Here is a 21,204-nt window from a genome sequence, read left to right as displayed (position 1 = left end):
GGGAATTCGGAGGGTGCATCAGGGCATCTTTGAAGTTACAGCTGGACAATGGAGTGGAGTGCCAGTCGGAGTCAAGGGTTGAAGTACCCGTAATATCTTTGTAGATGGGTTCTTCTATCCCAACAGTTGTAATGGATTTGACGTGCCCTTCTTATAACAAACCATCTTGTGGATAACTTGACAGGTATTGCAAATATCATTATGCTTTCCGTTGGACCATATTATTGGAAGGAGATTCTCTATTTCCCGCGAGTTTCGCGTAAGTGTCTCCGCTTACGGGTCCGCCACACCCCATTTTAGACCTTCATACAATGATATGTTGAATTAAGACTGATAATAAAAATTGACAGTACTGTTAAGTGGAACCGCATGCAGAGCAAGACTCAAGCTAGGATGGTGGCTACCCGACTATGGGTACATAACAAAATTATATCACCTTATGATATTATGATATAAAGATATTATCGAACATAGGTTGTTGCAATTTTGATGCAGGATGTTTTTAAAATAACTAAAATTATAACAAAAAGTTCTATGAATTGTAACATAAATATAACGAAATATGTTTTATATCTATCAAAAACATATCAAACTTAGTTATAATTTTTAATACAACGTATCAAAACTATAATACTGTCTGATATACGGGATAACCCATCCAGTTACGAGTTTCTGATCAATTCTATGAAAATTCTAACAAAACTTTATATTTGGAGCAATAGACAGAGAAATGTATGTTATTATACAAAACAAGCAATTTAAAATTGGGCTTATAGCACAACAAGTTAATTTTCAATCACTTGCAATTTAGTCGATAATTAAATAATATTTTTGTTACCACTTGGATAATATGAGAAACCCTATAGACTTTTCTTTCATACTCCTCCATATGTAGGTATTTAATTTTATTTTAAAATTGTTAAAAATAAACAAATAGAAATATATTCAATAAATATAATATATTTTGTTTGAATAAAGGTGCCTAACAAAATTATATCATAATAAGATATGCATATCATATCCTGATAAAATTTTATTATATTCTTGTTATATTCCTCTAGTCGGATACCTACCTACATACATACATGCATACATACATACATACATACAAATTCACATTGAGGGCAAAATTTGTTTTTTTCGAGATTTACTGAAATTTGCACAAATCTCATTGCCTTTCTCATAAATCAAAGTATACAAAATGGCTATATGTATTGAAATTATCTATTTTTATGAGCTCTTGTGTTTCAAATTTCTGGGTCTCATACTAACTTCCATTTTATAATCAGACATAAAAATCAAGTTATGTTTTGAAACACAAGAGTTCGAAAAAAATGCACAGTTCCAATACATATAGCCATTTTGTATGCTTTGATAAACAGTACTGACCGGATTTTGTCAGGCTTTTTTTGCTCTCACCGTTTTGTGTTCGTTTTTTAACAAATATTTTTCAATCCAGTTTATAGTATTATAAACACAGGGAAGAAAGAATTCAGATAACTTGTTTAGATTCTAAATAGGAGCAGAAAAAGATGTTAAAAAGGAGCTGACAACATCGGGTCATCTATGTGTGAGAAAGGCAACGAGAATTTGTTTTTGTGTGTCGTTGCTATAGATCTCATCTTTGGTCCTCGAGGCACGGATTCTCTTCCCATTTCTTGCCTTTATCACACTTTTTTTTTCTTATCATTGCTCTGTATGCAATGCAATGGAAAGTATTCCAAAAAAGAGAAAAACTTCTTTTTTGTTTACGTTTCCTATTGAAAGAGAAGGTAAATGCCCTATTACCTGCACCGCCTCACAGAACAAGTTCCCTAATCGTATAAATGAATCATAGCCCGGCCGCAGAAATCCCAACGTCAATGAACCGAACGACAACCAGTTTATTTCTTAATTTGAAAGATTGATGAATTAAATTTCTCCTACGACAATGACATCATACAATGATTGTAGTTCATGCTAATTGCAAAACGTTAGCAAAAACAATAATTATTGAGAACTCACATTCAAGCATCTTCGATAAGCCATAGTGTAGACCGTATGCCAATTAAATTATTTGTTTAATGACGTTGTTACATTCTTGTTCGTCATTGCTTCTATGTGTAGAATAGGGCAAATGATGCATACACTTATGAAGCGCAGACTATTATCTGTAGTTTGCACCTATACATTCCATTATCAGTTATAGCAATCAGCAATGGTTGAGTCGAGCAAACGACGGAGCTCCGATCATTAGTTGAATGGAATTTTTTTTAGTTTTGGTTTGCTAGTTATTGTACCAATATCAGAATGCCGTGGACCGAAGTTTAGTTTTCGGTGATATGACTATACAGATATCGGCATTTGGAGTTGGGAATCCCTTTGTTGTTCCCCAAAAAGTTGCCTCAGGATGTTTTCAAGTAAATGTTATCCTAATACATTTCGACGATACATGTCGTAAAGGTATGCGATATACACATTTGACGCTGGTAATGACGGAAAGTTCTACAAAGCTCGATACGAAATCTAATTCGGCTTGAAATTTGTCAGAACTAGGAAGAAATTAAAATTTTCTTACGTGGAATTAAGTAATAGCACGTTTGCGCCAGTGATTGAAGCAGTAGTAATGGGCTGAGGAATAAAAAATCGCCAAAAAATAACATAATCTATCAGAAGAAGATGGATTTCTTCAAGTCGAGTCAAGTACACGACACTAAAATGGCTTTACAGTTGAGGTCGAAATACGCGTATCTGTCAAAAGATTCAAACTCTAGTCGAATTAAATGGTATAGTACTAAATTCGGTTTTTTATTTTTTTATTTTTAACAGAAGCTCGTTTTTCATATTTGAATACACTGAAAACATCTCTTCGTATTTTATCCTAAATCCGAATTCGTAAAACAAGATTTCGTACATATAACGCTATTTTCATTCATTGTACGAATTATTTGTACTTGACAGAATTTCGCGATTCAGTGACTTTACGAAATAATCGTAAGATGTACGATATACAATTCGTAGATGTGCGTTATCGTGTTGTTCGTATTACGAATTGTTTAGTATTACGAAACTGATCGTATAATCTACGAAATCATTCGTTGTTTTCTGCAACGAAAGGTTTCGTAGACACATTTCGTAAAATACAACATGACACGACCGCAGCCGAGGGAGGTAAGAAGAAGCGCGTATGAATGTTCGTTCTGAATACGAAACAAACGAATTTCGATTACGAAATGTTTAGTACATTATAAAAATCATTGTTTGTTTTGATTTAGAGCTTGAATCATATTGCGAAGCTGGTTGCATACATTTTACGAAACTGTTTCGTTGCAGAAAACAACGAATAATTTCGTAGTTCAAACGAACGATTTCGTAATATAAAATAATATATATTTTCAGTGTACATTATTCAAATGTTTTTTTATTATATTTTAAGTTTAAAATAATAAGTTTAACGAAACGAAACAAATCTGAAAAACTGAAATTCAGTTTCGATCCGTGATATTCAACGGAATTTCATTTTGCACCATCATTGACGGAATCGTTCGAAATATCGCATACTCTTAACTTGTCAAACCTTTCCAAACTGCGACCGAGTCGAGCTGGAGCTGCAATCTGTATTTTAGTGCGCAGCACAAAACAGCATGACTTCATTCTCTGTTCCTGGCTTCACAGACTTCCATCCCGGCCTACGTCAGTGCGGGCGTATCTCTCTCCGGAGATCGTTTGTTAGTTCAATTACTGCCCATATTCGGAGAGGGCAAGTGCTCGTAGGTCGCGTATCTCCGTTGTTAGAATATTCGCAAAACTGATACGCGACATCTGGCTAGGCAAATGATGTCTGGTTCCAATGATAAGAGTGATACAATTTCTCCGACAGAAGACAACTGTTTGTTCGGTTTTCCAGGCTTGGACGACCGTTTGAAGCGTATTGCTGCGAAAGAACTGAGAGAAAATGAATTCACTCGAAAGCAATCGTTGAAGCAGATGCGAGAATGGATTGTCAAGAACCAGAGAATCAAAAACTGCCGAACGGATGATCCTTTTCTGTTACGCTTTCTACGCGTAAAAAAGTTTTCGGTTTTGAAAGCATGTGAAACACTGGAAAAATATCTAATCATGCGTCAAACTTATCCCAAGTGGTGCAAGAATCTCGACCTTCTGGATGAAGACCTTCAGGAAGTGCTGAATTACTGTGCCCTGGTTCCCGTTGGTCGTGACAGTGAAGGTCGCGTTGTGGTCATGGGAGTTGTTCGGAACTTTGATGCTCAGAAGCAAAACTCTGATCAGATGATTCGTCTTAACATGATTGTAACCGAGTCACTCTTAGATGAGGAAGCAAATCAGATTGCCGGCTTTACGCACGTGTTCGACAATACCGACATGACTCTGGCGCATGTCACCTGTTGGTCGTTGGAAAACATTACCGGCTATCTACGGAGCGTTGCCAATGCTGTTCCGATCCGATTGAAGCAGAACCATTTCGTCAACGTTCCCAGCTTTGCAGCCCAGCTGAGTAAATATTGTCTGTCGTTTGCCAGTGAGAAACTCAAGTCACGAATTCATGTAAGTTGGCAATATGCAAGTCATGGAATTTCTCTAGAAAACTTGATCTATTAATTTCAGTGCCATCGCAGCGTGGAGGAGCTTAAACGGAACATTGATGTGAAACTGCTGCCCCGGGAGTACGGAGGGAATGTACCGCTCGCAGAATTGAACGAACGCTTCAAAAAGTATTTGATGGAGAAGCGGGAAATGCTACTGGCACTGGATAAGATGGAGATCCAGCTGACCGATCAGGTGGAGACGGTTCACGGCGGCGTGGATATTGTGGATGCTGGCGCAATCGGCAGTTTTAGGAAACTGCAAATCGATTGAGGTACGCTTCTTGGAAGAAATTGCACACCTCGCTGTTATTTTATCTTTATTATTGTGATATGTGTTAGTCTACTTACACATATCACAATAATAAAGAAAAGATTATTATTTTGACATTATTTTGAATCTGAATTGTTATCAACGTTATCTCTGGAATCATATTTCGACAAACTAAGAAGAACACTTTTGTTCTGGCCTAACCATTTTGCATATATATAAATTAACAATGAAACAAATGAAAAATAATAATCCTTTTGGTCAGGATAAAATGCAGTGAAGTATCTTATTAGAAGCTGAACACACATTCCTCCCATCGCAATTTCTTTGCTGTCGTATTATCAATTTGGCAAATAAGCATGGATTTGGCCGAAACCACGCACAGAAAATCAATTTCTTTAGACGAGTGACAAGTTGAAGTGGAAGGAATGTAGGTAAGCGTATCTAATATGAGACATGTTTATGTGTTTTACAAAAGAAAGCCATTTACAGCGGTACATTTAACAATTTCTAATTATTATCATATCTGGCCAAAACGTCCTACGACAAGGAAATACATAACTATATTTGGAGGGTAATAAAAACTGCAAAGACGACAGCAGTTTACCAAAAGTAGTAAAATAGCAATTTTAAAGCGCAGAAAAACTGCGAAAGATAAATCGAACTCTTCAGTGATTTTTATACAATAGACCATTTCCTTCAGACCTTACCCCCATTTTTTATATTTTTCTTCGAAAGGCAATTATTTTTAATGATTATTGACGCTTTCAGATATTTTTTATATGCACTCCTGATTTTCTTACAATTTTTTGAAAATTTGGGAATTTGAGGTGAATTTCGTCATGCGGCACAGTTGTTTCAACCCTGTGGGTATAGAAAGTGGAGACTTTTCCAAAACTTATACAACATCCCTGCATTGGATGTTTGTAGACCCAACAAAATGTCAAATCTAGCAGAAAACAAAATATGAGCCTATGCATGCTATAAAACGTTTGACTTTTACTGTGCGCCCTGTTTTCAAAAATGCCCATGAGAGAGAGCGAGACAGCACCAACACACGGCGCACAGTAAAAGTCATGAGAACAAAAGAATTTATGGCACGTACAGAGGCTCATTGACTCGCTCCACTAAAAATGGCCATCATTGTAGCTGGAAAAAAAAATTAATGGCCTTCTTCAACAATGAAACGACCATAACAAATAACCCATTCATCTCATTATCTGAACCTGCTGGGGTGCGTCGGATGATCCGCGATAGGTTTCTGTAGAATACTCGATATTCGGAATGGTATAATAGTACCGAACAAACACTGTTTTCAATTATTTACAATATCCAGCTGCTATATTTGTTTATAATTTTTCTTCCGTCACCAACCGAACATAACTGCCTCCTCAACTCAATGACTACTCTGATCGATCCAATCTCTATGCAAGGTGTATAGGGTCCTATACAATCCCCCCTAGCTTTTATTATGTTAATGTACTTTATAATTTAGAAACGTTTAAAAGATTTGCGTTCGACTATACAATTTGTCACTGTTATAATTCATTTTTTCCTAAAAATCTCACTACCATAATTCAAATGTTATATCTATTACAACTCTCCTTAAGTACTGAATGATCGTTTCCAATATATCTAGTAAACAATAAGTTATTCCTATTTACTTGTTACTACTCACATTATCAAAGCTCACGGTCGATATTATGTGGTGGCAGGTACGATGTTACATTATGCCCAGGAAAGTCAAGAAAAATTCCATTAAGGAAAGATCCTGGACCGACCGGAAATCGAACACAGACACCTTCAGCATGGCTTTGCTTTGTAGCCACTGACTTTAACCACTCGACTAAAGAAGACCCTAATCGTGCTTAAGGTGATTATAAAACGAAGCCAAACTTTGAATTTTCAAGTGCACAAGACGAGAGTATCTTACAACAGTTTGCGTTGAAAACCAAATCACACTGCATGTTTGCTGGTGGTGACCAATGGGATAGATTTTCAACGCGGAGCGCTGTTTGGTACTCAAGTCTTGTGCTCTTGAAAATTTGAGGTGTGGCTTCGTTCTATAATCACCTTAATACCTGTGAATATAAACTGGAATTGTCATGTAATTTCGTGAATATATTAGCGATATTATGCTTGTCATGAATGCGGTCTACACTATGTACATCTTCGTGTTTTCTGTTTTGTTTTCCACAAAAACAAATAAAAACAAATTTGACCCTCGTAAATATAAAGTCTCAAAACACAAATTAAACATATACAAATATTTTACTGTAGTTGTATGTAAATTTCCTTATGAATTCTGACCTTTCAACTTTTATTTAATTGAAATATCCGTAGAAAACTTTGAACACAGAATAAAGACACGTATATTTCCAAATAAAAAGTTAACGCCAAACTCGACTTGATGAAAATGAACAATAAATGAGATCTCCAAAAAATGTTGAAAATCAACGTAATTGTTTATTAATATGAGTATGTGGAGTTTTACTACAGTAAGCACAAAAAAAGGTTTTTATTATAATTTATATATTGATTCTAATTTAAGATTCCAATAATTTTTTTTCGCTGTATGCATATCGTACAATAACCGTCAAATAAAACAAATCTTCTTCTGGAGTTTTGAGAAGACTAGCACTGGACAAATATCTTTATTTTTTTCTGCTGGATCTGAAAATGTTTTAAACAATATTTTAAACGCTAGGTACTAGTTCAATATCAACATCATTATCTTGGTTAATACTTTCAACGCCATTGACCAAAACCAACAATCCACCAATACATTGAATTATACAAGTTCTGTTACATAACACTCCAAACGTTACTGGTTCAACATTCTGTACAACTTACAACTTCTGTACACTCTGAGGACATTCAATAAATTCTATACATTGTGAACGATACCGTATAATAAGAATTCAATATCGTTAAAAAATACGTATCCAATATACCAACACTGTTTTATCTTTCAATCCATGTATACGACCTTTACTCATTATTTTCATTTTCTTCCATGAATGTTATCGGATTTTTCAAATCTAATAACAATTAGAGTACTAGTTCTATGCATTTTTTTTATTCTTATATATATTCCATACTCCATTTTTCATTTCTTTTTATGTTCCATAAATGCAACCGACTCGTCTGAATTCAAAAACATAACGGTTTCACATCATTCCATGAACGCTACTTATTCAATTAGTTTTATAGCGCTACTGGTTCGATCCGATCCTTTAACGTTCATCTCAAGTCACTCCATACGTTGCTCGTTTAACTCAATTCATGAACAATACGCATCCAATCTGCTCAAACGTTAACTCAATGAACGCTACTGTTTCAGTCCTACTGATTCAATGGAGTCCATTAACGCAACACATTCAACTCTACCAACTCAACTCAATTACCACCGTGAATGCTTCTGGTTCAATTTAGTTCCATAGTTGCAATTGGTTTATCTTACACCATGAACGCTACTGGTTGAACTTAATTCCTGAACTAAATTCCTGAACACTGCTAAATGTATTCACTCCATGAAAGCTACTGTTGTATCTAGATCAATGAACAGTTTCATCAGTTCATGAACGCTTCTGGTTCAAGTCAATCCATGAACGCTACTGGTTCTATTCTCATTTTTAAACGCTTCTCGTTCGTTTGTCTGGGTCACTGAATGGTTTATCATTTCATGAACGCTTCTGGTTCAATCCAATCCATGAACGCTACTGGTTCGATTCTCCCTTTTGAACGCTTCTGGTTCATTCCAATCCATGAACGCTACTGGTTCTATCCTCCCTTATGAACGCTTCTGGTTCAATGCAATCCATGAACGCTACTGGTTCTATTCTCCCTTTTAAACGTTTCTGGTTTATTCCAACTAATGAATGCTACTGGTTCAAAGGTATGTGTGAAAACTACTGTGTCAGTTCACTTCGTGAACGCTACTGGTTCATCTCAGAACATGAGCTCTACTAATTTCAAACACTTCATGAACGCTTCTAGTTCATCTCGATTCTCTCTTTTGAACGCTTCTGGTTCATTCCAATCAACTGTATCTGTGAACACAACTGCTTCAACTCACTATATGAACGCTACTGGTTCACCTGAATCCAAGAGCTCTACTAGTTTCAATCTCCCCATGAACGCTTCTGGTTCATCTCAAACTGTTGCGCTACTTATACACATCTTCACTAAATCCTTATATACACCGATCTTATGCAGATACCAGTTTTTGAAATTTTACCAATTCCAAGATAAAGTCAAGACTTTTTTCTTTCATTACTCCCAGAAAACAACTTCTTGTTATTAGCCTAAAACGCTACAAGTTCTCCATCCTTTGAGCGCTACTTGTTTTTTAAAAATGTTTGTTGGACGTCACTTATTCGTCAAACAAAAACGAATCTCAAAGGCCTCTCATATATTGAATATTCCTCAGAATGTTATCGTTTCAATATATTTTTTTTGTACAAAACTCCTCTGATTCTTCAATAATTCAGTGAACACTACCCATTTCACACTACCGCTGGTTCATTGAAAAATCCATAGAACGCCACTGGTTCTTAGGTCTCCTCTGATTCATTTAAGAAACCAAACTTTCATTAGATTAACATTTTACTCAAAAAAATCACATACTTTTCCATTTGAACTGATTATTTTACAGCCTAGCACATTATCAACAATAGTTATTAACCATGCAGATTTAAAAAAATGTCACGATTAAATAAATATATGTTATTAAATGCTGTTCAAGATAATATAATTCATCACGAATACAAAAGTAATATACAAAAAACATATCAAAACTAATCGATTAACCAAAAACATCATTCTCATCTCCAACTTAATTTTGGTCTCCACTTATATAACGCATCCACAACATAATACTTATTCACTCCTTTATGCATAAAAGATATGTTATGCTCCATTAATTATATTCAAGAAAACCTGTGACAGTAGAACAGCAATTGCACCACACCAGAATAGAAACATGCTTAAAATAAAAGAATAAAATAATATAAAATCAACCTCGTAAAAAAAGCTTTAATTTAATTTTATCATGTTTGTTTTTAGCAGTTCGCGTTGGAATAAAAACTAAGTAAGCGAAAATACTCTTTTCGATTTTATGCATTGATTTTCACTGACTCCATTAGTTGCTGGTAGGCACTTCACAATGAAAACGAATGAAGCCAGCTTATCTGAATACCGTTATTTTAGCAAGATATTCTGCTGATCAACCTCAAGACAACACATAGTGGATAAAGTGTGACTAGCACCATTCTCGTTTTCTTTTCGAACATTTAGTACATCAACAAAATTACTCGTCCAATGCTGATTTTCCATTCATAGATTTATTGACGTTACCCTCTGTCATTCACGTTTCCCATCCGTATAACGTTTTCATCACTACATCTTGCGCTAAGAGAGAAGATGCGTAATACGACGACAACATGTTAGAGAGAGGAATAAAATTTTGAATTTAAGAAATCACAAGTATGCAACGTGGCATCACAGCAGGCGTATACCACGACCATGGTAACTTTTTTCCAGAGATGTCAATGAACAAAGTCGTATGAATTGAATTGTCAGCAATACTCAACTCTTGTGTCAAGCCAAATCCGCTTTTCAAAGGAATATTATGCTAATATGATTGCAATAATACCATGCAAAACCTGCAACAAAGCAACCAAACACCCAGCACGTTTTAACACATTGTTCTTCGCCTCAACTCTGAGTGCATCACGTGACGTAGTACCATAATTCTGTTTGTACTTATGGCACTCTTAATTCAAAAATAACTAGAAAACTATATTGTTACCGTTATCCTCGTCGCCATTTGTAGAATTCTCGATATTCGGAATGGTATAATAGTACCGAACAAACACTGTTTTCGATTATTTACAATATCCAGCTGCTATATTTATTTATAATTTTTCTTCCGTCACCAACCGAACATAACTGCCTCCTCAACTCAATGACTACTCTGATCGATCCAATCTCTATGCAAGGTGTAGGACCCTACAGTTTCGAAAATGATCCTGCTCTCTTGTGGTTTTGTAGTCGGCGGCAGACTGGCAACGAAGATTTCGCTGTGCGAAAGCGTATCATTGTTATTCCCGGATATCCGTGGAAGCCGGGCGGAAGCTCTTGCAACCTTAAAAGCGGTAATGTTCCGGAATTCCATTTGAGATCAAATAGCTTCAACATGCTGCCATGCAGTGAAATCAGTCACCAATTTTCCACTGGCATCAAAACCAGGAGAGAGTAGAACTCTTTTCGGAAATTATTCAGCTGGAGCACCACAGCAACTTCATGCGAAGGACATGAAGATTTTCGTCGTGACGGCTCTCTTCGTGTCCTGATGATTCCAGTTTCCACTTGGTTGGGGTATCGGGATTAAACCGTGGAAATATGTCTGCGCACGCAATTAACATAAAGGTTCCGGTGTTGAACCTGTTAATATAGATATTTGAACGGCCAGTACCAGCACCAAGGTCGTTTCCGGGATGAGGGGATTGCAGTCACCGCCATTACCAAAAAATGAAAAAGTAGTGCATTCAAATCAGAAGATCAACAAAGTTGAGACCAATGTTCTGAATTTACTTAGGTGGCGCAAATCATAGACTCGTGCCACTATTTCTTTCTTTTATTTTCCGGCTGACGTCACTATTTGCTCTGCATAAGAATAGCGAAAGAATAAAAGAGAGAACTACACGGAAAAAATGAAGTACTCAAAAGTGAGTTCATTCCACTCAATTCCGGGGGTTCGTGCGCTAACCTAATTTTGAGTTGATGGGGTAGAAGTTGTTTTCATTTGCAGCCATGCGAAAAAATACCTACTGGCTAAGTTCTTTTCACTCAATCGGCAGATCAAATAACTCAACTTCCAGTACTGTGCCACTTACTCAAATTTGAGGTAACGCACTAAGGTTCGGTTTTTGGGTTGTTTTGCTCTTCGCTCTCTGACAACAATAGAAGGAGCGAATGAAATAGGGAGAGAAAAATAACTCAAAAGTAAGTTAAAAAATACTCAAATATGGGTTTTCCGTTTTCTCCGTGTAGTGTCACGCATCAATGATCTGCACCACCTGAGTAAATCCATAAGCTTGAGTGGAGACCGTAGAGGAACAGCGGGAACAGCTGATCAAAATTCACCACAACGTGGAGATAAAATCATAGGGGAAAAAGGGGTCTGATTAAAATCGGAGAGAAATAAACTGTAGGGGACCGTAGGGCGAACTGTCGTGCCGCCAGTTTTTCATTGTTTTTAAATAGTTAGGAGCTTCAAAACATATGGGTTCCTTAGAGAAGTTTGTCTAGTAAATTGAGAGAAAGGCTTATGAGCAAATAAATTTTTTTGACGGAAATGGTCTATTGGCTAGTTATCGACTACACACTACCAGCAGTAAGGTAGGTGAGCAATTCCACCGAACATGACGAATTTTTTTTAAATTTAATTTTTGTATTTTTTGAATCGCCTGAAAATTTGCATACAGACTCTTTATGACCAAAAATGCCATTTTGCACCTTCAGACCGCCATTTTGAACCTCGCCTTATTTTTGAGAAGGGCGTAGCGGAAAATGCATGACAAATCTTTAAAAAACTGTAACTCGAAAACGGTTTGTCCGATCGATTTGAGTTCTTCTACAAAGTTGTAGGTATTGCTTAGGACTATATGGAGAAAAATATGCACGGTAAAAAAAGTTAGATTATTTTTTATTTCAAAAACAAAATTTTAAAATCAATTTTCTCCAGAAACGCAGTTTTGATTTTTTTTTTTATTTTTGGATATGTTTTAGGGGACAACTTATGTGAATTATTGCACAATGTTTCAAAATGGAAGAATTATGGACAAAAAAGTTATGATTTTTTAAAAAAATACAAATTTTGAAAAAAAATCGAAATAGAGGAAAACAATATTTTTTTATGTGATTATTTGATAGTACAGAAAAATTGCAATCGAAAAGTACTTAAGTAATTTTTTTCTAGGTTGCATCAATTTCGAGATATACTCATATTTATATAAAATTTTCAAATAAAAAAAGAAAAATCGGCCCTTTTCAAACATATTTCGTGTTTCTCCATTCCAGAAATATTTTATTTTGATTGAGTGAATCGTAGCTGAATTGTTTATTGTTTGATCAAAACCTATATACTAAAGTATTTAAAAAAGTATGCACGGTAAAAAAATAAAATCAAATGAAAATTTGAAGTTCATTGTTCTTAAAAACCGCAAAATTGATGTTTTTAATTGTTGCATATGTTTTGCAGCATATTGTTTGTAATTTCTTACACAATGCCTCAAAACGGAAAATTTTTGGATAAACAATTTTTGTTAGCTTAGCTTAGCTTAGCTTAGACTGACTACACATATCAATGGTTGCTATTCCGTGATTGACCGAAGTCAGTGAAAATGCACAAAGAACACTGCGGAACACGTTTTTGTCTCTAGCACCAAAATACCGCTATTCACTTAATTAAGGGTTGCTGAATCCATTGCCGTTTTCAGAAATATCATAGCACGTCCAGTTTTTGAGATATTGACTGTTGAAAATGCAAAAAATGACTATTTCAGCCAACTTGCATGCAAGTTTCCCAGCTTGTAAGGTAATATATTTGCTTAATTTGCCACTGAATTCAAACTTTATGTTTTTAACAATACTTATCATTAAAGTTTGTATTATTTTCGATACGGAAAAGTTATTTTTTGATGGTTTTGAGAATTGTTGTATTTTGCCGTATAGAAGAAACGAAGAATTTTGCATGTTTGATGGATTAGATTACAAAAAAAGTATGATAAATTGTACTTTAAATTTCATGTAAACATTAATAAAAGCAGTGTTTTGTACAACTTTGGCGACCTGTAGCTAAAAATTGTGACGTGCTGGAACATTTCTGAGAACGGCATCAGATTCAGCAGCCCCAAATCTACTAGAGACACATAATTTGGTTCTTGAGACACGCAAACATGACATTTTTGTTACGCTGTGGAATCAACTAGAAGTTCAGCTGGGATTGGCCATAATCTTCTTCAATGTGCATAATTCAGTGCCTCTATTTATACAGGGTCAATAACGGCGCCGGCCACGTCCTTGCAGTGGGGGAAGGAATGTTAGTGTGTAACCTTTGCTATTTGGAGACCGTGTTTGCCTCTGCATCTCCACAAAGGTTACTGGGAGGGATGTTTGTTAATGGGAAGGATCGTTGGGTCACAGGATTCACTTTGATAAGCGATTAGATCATGATAAATAATGATTTGTGAGATATATACATGCTTATTTGTAAATATAACATTTTCATTTGATATGAACAATTTCTATGTAGTGGAAAATTATGCCGACACTTGATGTGACGAACCATTCAAAGTTTGTTGAACAAATACCTAAATGTAACATTCCTACAGCTGTCAGGACGAAAGCATGTGTTATTATATTTTACTTATTTGAAAAGAAACAAAAAACTCGATTGGTTGGAACATCATAGAACACTCTTATTCTTATGCCGACACTTACAGTGGCGAACAAGTCTACACTTGTAGTGTCGAACCATTCAAAGTTTTTTTTTAATTACAAAAATAAAGGTAAAAAGGGGTGTTCTGTTCTGAAACGAGCTCACCAATTGATCCTTTATCCTTCACTGTGCAGCCACAATCCACTCTCAGCCTCACTCGTCTGCTCGGCTATATAAAAGCACTCAGAAAAAAATAGGCGCGCGACCCGAAAAGGAAAAAAAAAAGCTTTCTTGACGCACTGCCCAGCAGCAAGCGTCAAGGTCAAAGGATCAAAAAGAACTAACCGATCACGCCACATTTTCACTTACTAGACCGACGCGCGACATGTTTGATCCTGCCCTCGTCGCTGGCCCCCGTAGGAGTAAGCGTCAAGGTCGAAAGATCAGACAGAACTAACCGATCGCGGCACTTTTCATTTACTCTAACTGATCACGCCACTTTTTCACTTACTAGACCGACGCGCGACATGTTTGATCCTGCCTTCGTCGCTCGCCCCCATAGGAGCAAGCGTCAAGGTCGAAAGATCAAACAGAACTCCGTACCCAGCAAGACGCTCCAAAACAGGGAAAAAAAGCGACGAAAACACGCGCGAAACCGTCAGCAAAATCTATCGGACGACGCAAAACCGAACTGTCCTGCTTGGGCTTCATGAAGCACTCTTTTCGGATAAACAATTTTTGTACCCATGAAGTACGTTTAAAAAAAAGCATCGTTTTTCTTTTATTCATTTACCAGGTCCAAATGTATGGGTATGAGAAAAACGTGTTTGTTCATCATACCTACTAACACAGGCAAAAGTGATGAAAACCCTTGTGGAGCCTGTTTAGTAGAATGCCTGTAAATATACAAAAAGATGAGTAGTACTGTTCCTTTTAATTCTACTATTGTATCCTTCGACAGATACGCGTATTTCAACCTCAACTGTAAAGCCGTCTTCAGTGTTGTGTACTTGACTTGACTTGGTTTGTGTTGTCGAAATCAAAATAACATTTTCCGGAATGGAGAAACACGAAATATGATTGAAAAGGGCCTATTTTTCTTTTTTTATTTGAAAATTTTATATAAATATGAGTATATCTCCAAATTGATGCAACCTAGAAAAAATTTACTTAAGTACTTTTCGATTGCAATTTTTCTGTACTATCAAATAATCGCATAAACATTATTGTTTTCTTCTATTTAGATATTTTTTCAAAATCTATAATTTTTTAAAAAATCATAACTTTTTTGTCCATAATTCTTCCATTTTGAAACATTGTGCAATAAATCACATAAGTTGTCCCCTAAAACATATCCAAAAATAAAAAAAATCAAAACTGCGTTTCTGGAGAAAATTGATTTTAAAATTTTGTTTTTGAAATAAAAAATAATCTGTAACTTTTTTTTACCGTGCATATTTTTCTCCATATAGTCCTAAGCAATACCTACAACTTTGTAGAAGAACTCAAATCGATCGGACAAACCGTTTTCGAGTTACAGTTTTTTAAAGATTTGTCATGCATTTTCCGCTACGCCCTTCTCAAAAATAAGGCGAGGTTCAAAATGGCGGTCTGAAGGTGCAAAATGGCATTTTTGGTCATAAAGAATCTATATGCAAATTTTCAGGCGATTCAAAAAATACAAAAATGATCGGGTTTGCGAAACGGCGTGGAACCGCTCAGGTGTAGTACACTGAAAACATTCTACAAGCTCGATCAATGTGTTTTACACGTGAATTTTCACTAATTGTAATACACATCAATCGATGGTGTAAAACCAGTCGCTATCGGCAATCGAAATTCAAATGTTAAACACGTTAATTTACAAATTTTCGAAAAATTTGCTGTAGAATTTATTAGCGATTACTTGGTTTTCTGGTACCATGCACCCATTACGGGCGCACGGTTTCCCAAAAATAACATGTCATTAAACATGTCACGCGTGGATAGCAAATCTAAGTCCTTGTCATGTCAGGCCAACTAGTTCTACTAGTGATTGATATCGCAATTCTAAAACACGTTGAATTTGTATGTAAAAGCTTTTGCTACCGAACCAAAGGCAAACCTTAACAGAATTACAAGTTTTACACGTTATTTCACCTTGCCATTTGACACGACAGATCCACGTTGAAAAGAATATGGATCGAACGTGTGGATTATTTTCAGTGTAGTATTAGCCATCCTAAATGAAACTTTTTTTTGCAAATCAATCAAATCATATTAGAATACTGTCAATATGTAAACAACAGCTTCATTTTAAGTAGGAAAAATATTGCTGTTTGCATTTGAGCTGCAAAGCTTGACTTTACATCCTCCAAATGCGGTAACACAAAGCAATCAAAGGACACCTAGCAACGATATTCTAAGGGTCTGTCCCAATTGGTGAATTAAATTGAAATCGAACTTAAATTTGACAGTTCGAAAATTATTTCCCCTCCGATTTCGATCTGTCAAAAATTAGTCTGCTGCCGAGCAGACTTAAATTTGACAGATCGATAATTATTCTCTTGGTCGTGTTCGCTGTTTTCTTGTTCACTTGTTTCGATTTCGGTAATTCGCGTAGTGACCGTCGCTCAGAACCCTCCGAATAGAACCGGAATCACGATTGAAGACCAGAAAAAGTAGGTATCGACGGTAAAAGGTTCTTGCCAGGATAACACTTACCAGCGATTTGTTTACACAGTGACCGGCACAGCAACAAAGATAGCCTGCCGAATGGAATCCTACTGGAACTGAAACGGAAGTTTTCTGGAACCGGAGGAAGCTTCCTGGAAAGCCGACATGGAGGTAATTATATTTTACACTCTTCCGTAAGTTCCGCCCAATCAGTTCACAAATGTTTTTTTTATTACATCATGAGGACAAGCCAGCAACTTTATCAGCATTTACTTCGTCGTATTGCTCAGTTTCAAAGCCGAAACCAGCGGAGTCTTGGTCGCCGTAGGAATGTGAACGGAGCACGTTACGCCGTTGCAAACATGCCCTAGAGTGGATCGAACCATTTGCGGATCGGTGAACTCCATTCTGGCTGGGATCACCAAATAATGTTGAGAAAATGCTGTTGACCTCAAACAGGACAGATCAAGTTGGTGAAAATATAGGAACAACAACAGGGGACGACGATGGCTTTGTCTGCAATTATGATGGAAGCTTGGAAGCGGTTTAAACTCGTCATGCAGCAGGACGTTTCAATCGATTACTGACTTCAGCCACAGTAGTGCAGTTTCACAAGGATTCGTCTATGTCTTCAGAAACTAGCACCTAGACATCGCAGATAATTGGTTTAATTCGGATGCAGGGCAACACGTTAATGCGAATAGTTTGTCTCTTGAGGAACTTAATGAAATTGATAACATCAAGGACAGCACACGCTATGTCTAAACTAGAAGATTATAAAAATCGATTATACATTGGATTTTTATTCGCTGAGCATTTTTCGGTCCATATTTTCATAGTCGGAAGTTTTAAAATATTCTATCAATGATTTTTTTTTTCCATACTTTTGACATGGACAGAAATGAATCACAAAACGGGATTTCTATAAATTTTAGTAAGAAAAATAGCTAAAAAGTGAAAAAATCCAAATTTTACTGGTAGAATATTTTAAAACCTTTCAATTATGAAAATATAGACCAAATACTAATCTCTAGCGAGGAAACATCCAATGTACATTCGATTTTTATAATCTCCTGGTTCACACATAGCGTACATCAGTCACATCATTTCATGTTTAACATTTCAGGGTGCGCAGTGCGAAAACAACCAACTTTTGCTATTCGTATAGATAGGGACCCGGATCCTTTGCTTAACAATTGTGATTCCAAATTTTTGAATTAATGCGGCCTTACCGTTTTCTTATATGCGTTGAAGAACACTTGCAAAATTGTGCACGACGACTTCGATGTATTGTTTTAATGATTTTCAATGTTTTTTTTATTTTACCGTTGACATTTTGAAGATGTTTTAAACAATAAATTATTGAAGATCGATATTTGTAAGACTGAACCGCTCAGGGGCAGTCTATTAATTACATAAGACTATTTTGGTGGTTTCACCGATAGAATATTTTAAAATCTTCTGATCATGAAAATAAAGAACAAATACTAATGTCTAGCGAGAAAACATTCGATTTTTATAAACTCCTAGTTCAGACATAGCGTGAACCGTTTACCAGAATCACTAAGGTGATGAAAGATTATCAGACAAATGTACTAAAGCTGTACTACCGGGTACCCCCGTTGGTTTGACCACATTTAATCACTTTCTAATCTGTACCCCGCTAATTTGCACATGGTTCAGATTAAAAAAGGTTCAAACGTCATCTAGCTCATAAAACGGAGTGAAGTGAGACGGAACGCTGTGGAAAGGAACGTAGAATCAAAACAAAACAGTAAATGAGGTAACCAGATACACGTTTCTAGGGTGACTAGATGTTCAAATTAAAAATGAACCCCGATGGTTTGCATGAGGTACCGTTCAAATTAGCGGGGGTGCACGGTACCACAATCCGAAGCAGAAGTCTGCCTTCGAAACCTTTGCTTTTAATGTTGCTTTCAAATGAGTGTCTCTCAAGTTACGGTCTTCTCAATTTGAAACCATATTTTGTTGCAGATGTGATGCGAAGGTGTCGGGGCTCGATTCCCGGTCGGTCCAGGACATTTTCGTGATGGAAATTTCCTTGACATCCCTGGGAATAGAGTATCGTCGTACCTGCCACACGACATGCGAATACAAAAATGACAGCTTTGGCAAAGAAATGATAACTGTGGAAGTGCTCATTGAACATGAAACTGAGAATCATGCTCTGCCCGAGTTGGGACGTAATGCCACGAAGAAGAATGTGATGCACTATGCCTGAATCGCTGCTGACAAGTAATTTCTTGACCTATCTTGATGCATGGGAAATTCCTGCAAGGAATCGATCAATAAAGCGCTTTTTTCTGATCGCAGTTCCTAGGAAAGGAATGTCAGTTCAAACGGGAGCGGCTGTAGAAAATTTCTGCAAGGAATCTGTGAGAAATTTCTTAAGCGATTTCTTTCCAGCAGCAAATCAGGCTTTAGCGTGTGCAATATGTATCTGCAATGGTGCTTTAAAATGCACTTGCGCATGCTAGTGCCTAGCTAGGAATTTCTTGGTTCAAAATAGTAGACGCGAAGGATGATATATGAAACGAAAATCCAGTGAAGGTATTTCTCTAATTTCCACAATACTGATGGTATCAAGCTTGAAGATTTCTGATAAAGACTGATGGCAGCCTTCTGGCATATTTGTAGACTCCGCGTTCCTGGTAACGAGTACCTCTTGTTATAAGAACAGCATCAACACGTTTGCAAAAACATATAACGTTCAGTAAGTCAGAACATGCTACACTTGTGAAGCAAATAATAAATAGTTAATAATAAAAATAACAATTTGAAATAAGGTTTGAATAAATTGTGTTGTGATTATCTCGTTCCATGCGAAAACTCGTACTCACCTTCTGAAGCGATTACCGAAATTTGGGAATTGGACCAGGGGACTATCAAATTTGACAGTTCATTGATTAATTGGAGGGGAAATAATTTTCGAACTGTCAAATTTAAGTGTGAATAATTTTTAATAGCCCAATTGAGACAGACCCTAAATCACCGCCGACCTAGCAAGAAAAATGTATCTTTGACATCGCATTTCTTGTGGAAAATCTTACCGCGTTTGGTGTTCCCGCATTTGATATTTGCATTTCAAACACACACAGCAATATAAGAACTGGTTAGGACCATTGTTTTCGTATTTGAAACTGGGGTGACGAATATTGGGTCACCTAAACCAGTATTCATCTTTTTTATAATTGCGTTCCCTGAATATGCCATTCACATATATGTCTTATAAAGGATGACAATTTTAGAAGCATCATAGCGAAATAAGATGCAAGGGAGCTAGTTTTAAAGGACAATTCTCGATTACTTTTTCAAATCGACGTAAGTACCGTAATCTGAGGTAACTTTGATCAGTGGGGTAACATTGATCGGTAAGATCCTTCTCGTAAAAAGATCGAATCATCATTAATTGACGGAATATTTTCAAAGCATGAATGGTGCCTCTCTTTCTTATATTCATAAGCTAATGAAAATTATGGTTTTAGCGGAAATTTCGTTTCGTTTATGCATAAATTTGTCAACTATTTGAATCAATGATTTTTATCATTATGAATGACACTACCGAAGATTAATGTCTCACAAGAGTTCTGCGAATGGTATGAGCAAGGAAAATGCGATTGTTACTAAAAATGGCATCGCCGAAAACGATTCAGATGTCTAATTTATCACAAGTTTATTCAATTAAGCAACATTAACGAACTAACATTAACACTTCAGTCGTCGCGCTGTTGTATTTTGTAGAACATTGCTGAAAAAACCTCGCTATTCGTTCACAACTGTAGTGCGGTGGCTCTGACGGTTTGGAACCGCGCAAAGACTGAAAGATTAAGAATGCAGAATATCCTTGAGAAATTGCTTACCTAAAGGCGTATTGCGCGGTTCAAAGTGTTTTTATTTTTGAAATAACTCAAAAAGTAAATTACTTGTAAGAGTTTGCTCTTCATATTCGGCTTCAGGGGCCATAATTTGAATAAGCAACGGCTTTTTCAATATTACCGAACGTTGTTTACATGGGTGATCAATGTTACCCCATATCAGCTAAATAAAAAAACCACTCAAAACATTTATTTGAACATACTTAAATCTTTTGAAAACCAAAATTCAATATATAGTCACGAGCGGTGAGTGCCAGTATTTGTTTTAAAAATATAAAACTTGCGACATTTGCATTTTCAAATGAAAAACTTAAGAAGTATCCCAAAACCTGATCAATGTTACCCCGGATTAAG

General features: G+C 36.2%; 1 protein-coding gene and 1 long non-coding RNA gene across 2 annotated transcripts; both read left to right on the top strand.

Annotated features, from left to right (window-relative positions):
• The first annotated feature begins 3,616 nt into the window (after positions 1-3,616).
• On the top strand, positions 3,617-5,135 carry LOC5569911 (clavesin-1). Its single transcript, XM_001658758.2, has 2 exons — positions 3,617-4,545; positions 4,606-5,135. The coding sequence occupies exons 1-2, from the start codon at positions 3,814-3,816 to the stop codon at positions 4,855-4,857; spliced, it is 984 nt and encodes a 327-aa protein (XP_001658808.2). The 5' UTR covers positions 3,617-3,813; the 3' UTR covers positions 4,858-5,135.
• An 11,784-nt stretch (positions 5,136-16,919) lies between these two features.
• Positions 16,920-17,780, top strand: LOC110676730. The gene is made up of 3 exons (XR_002500665.1): positions 16,920-16,959; positions 17,022-17,125; positions 17,199-17,780. It is a non-coding gene; the product is annotated as an uncharacterized LOC110676730 (long non-coding RNA).
• The last annotated feature ends 3,424 nt before the right edge of the window (positions 17,781-21,204 follow it).

The sequence above is a fragment of the Aedes aegypti genome, chromosome 2 (genome assembly GCF_002204515.2).
Source record: "Aedes aegypti strain LVP_AGWG chromosome 2, AaegL5.0 Primary Assembly, whole genome shotgun sequence".
Lineage (NCBI taxonomy): Eukaryota > Metazoa > Arthropoda > Insecta > Diptera > Culicidae > Aedes > Aedes aegypti.
This window is presented reverse-complemented; position numbering and strand designations above follow the sequence as displayed.

Bases quoted from the DNA above. Each gene is read 5' to 3' on its own strand.
- LOC5569911 (XM_001658758.2), top strand. From the start codon at position 3,814: ATGATGTCTGGTTCCAATGATAAGAGTGATACAATTTCTCCGACAGAA. The intron at 4,546-4,605 runs GTAAGTTGGCAA...TATTAATTTCAG, and splicing joins AACTCAAGTCACGAATTCAT to TGCCATCGCAGCGTGGAGGA.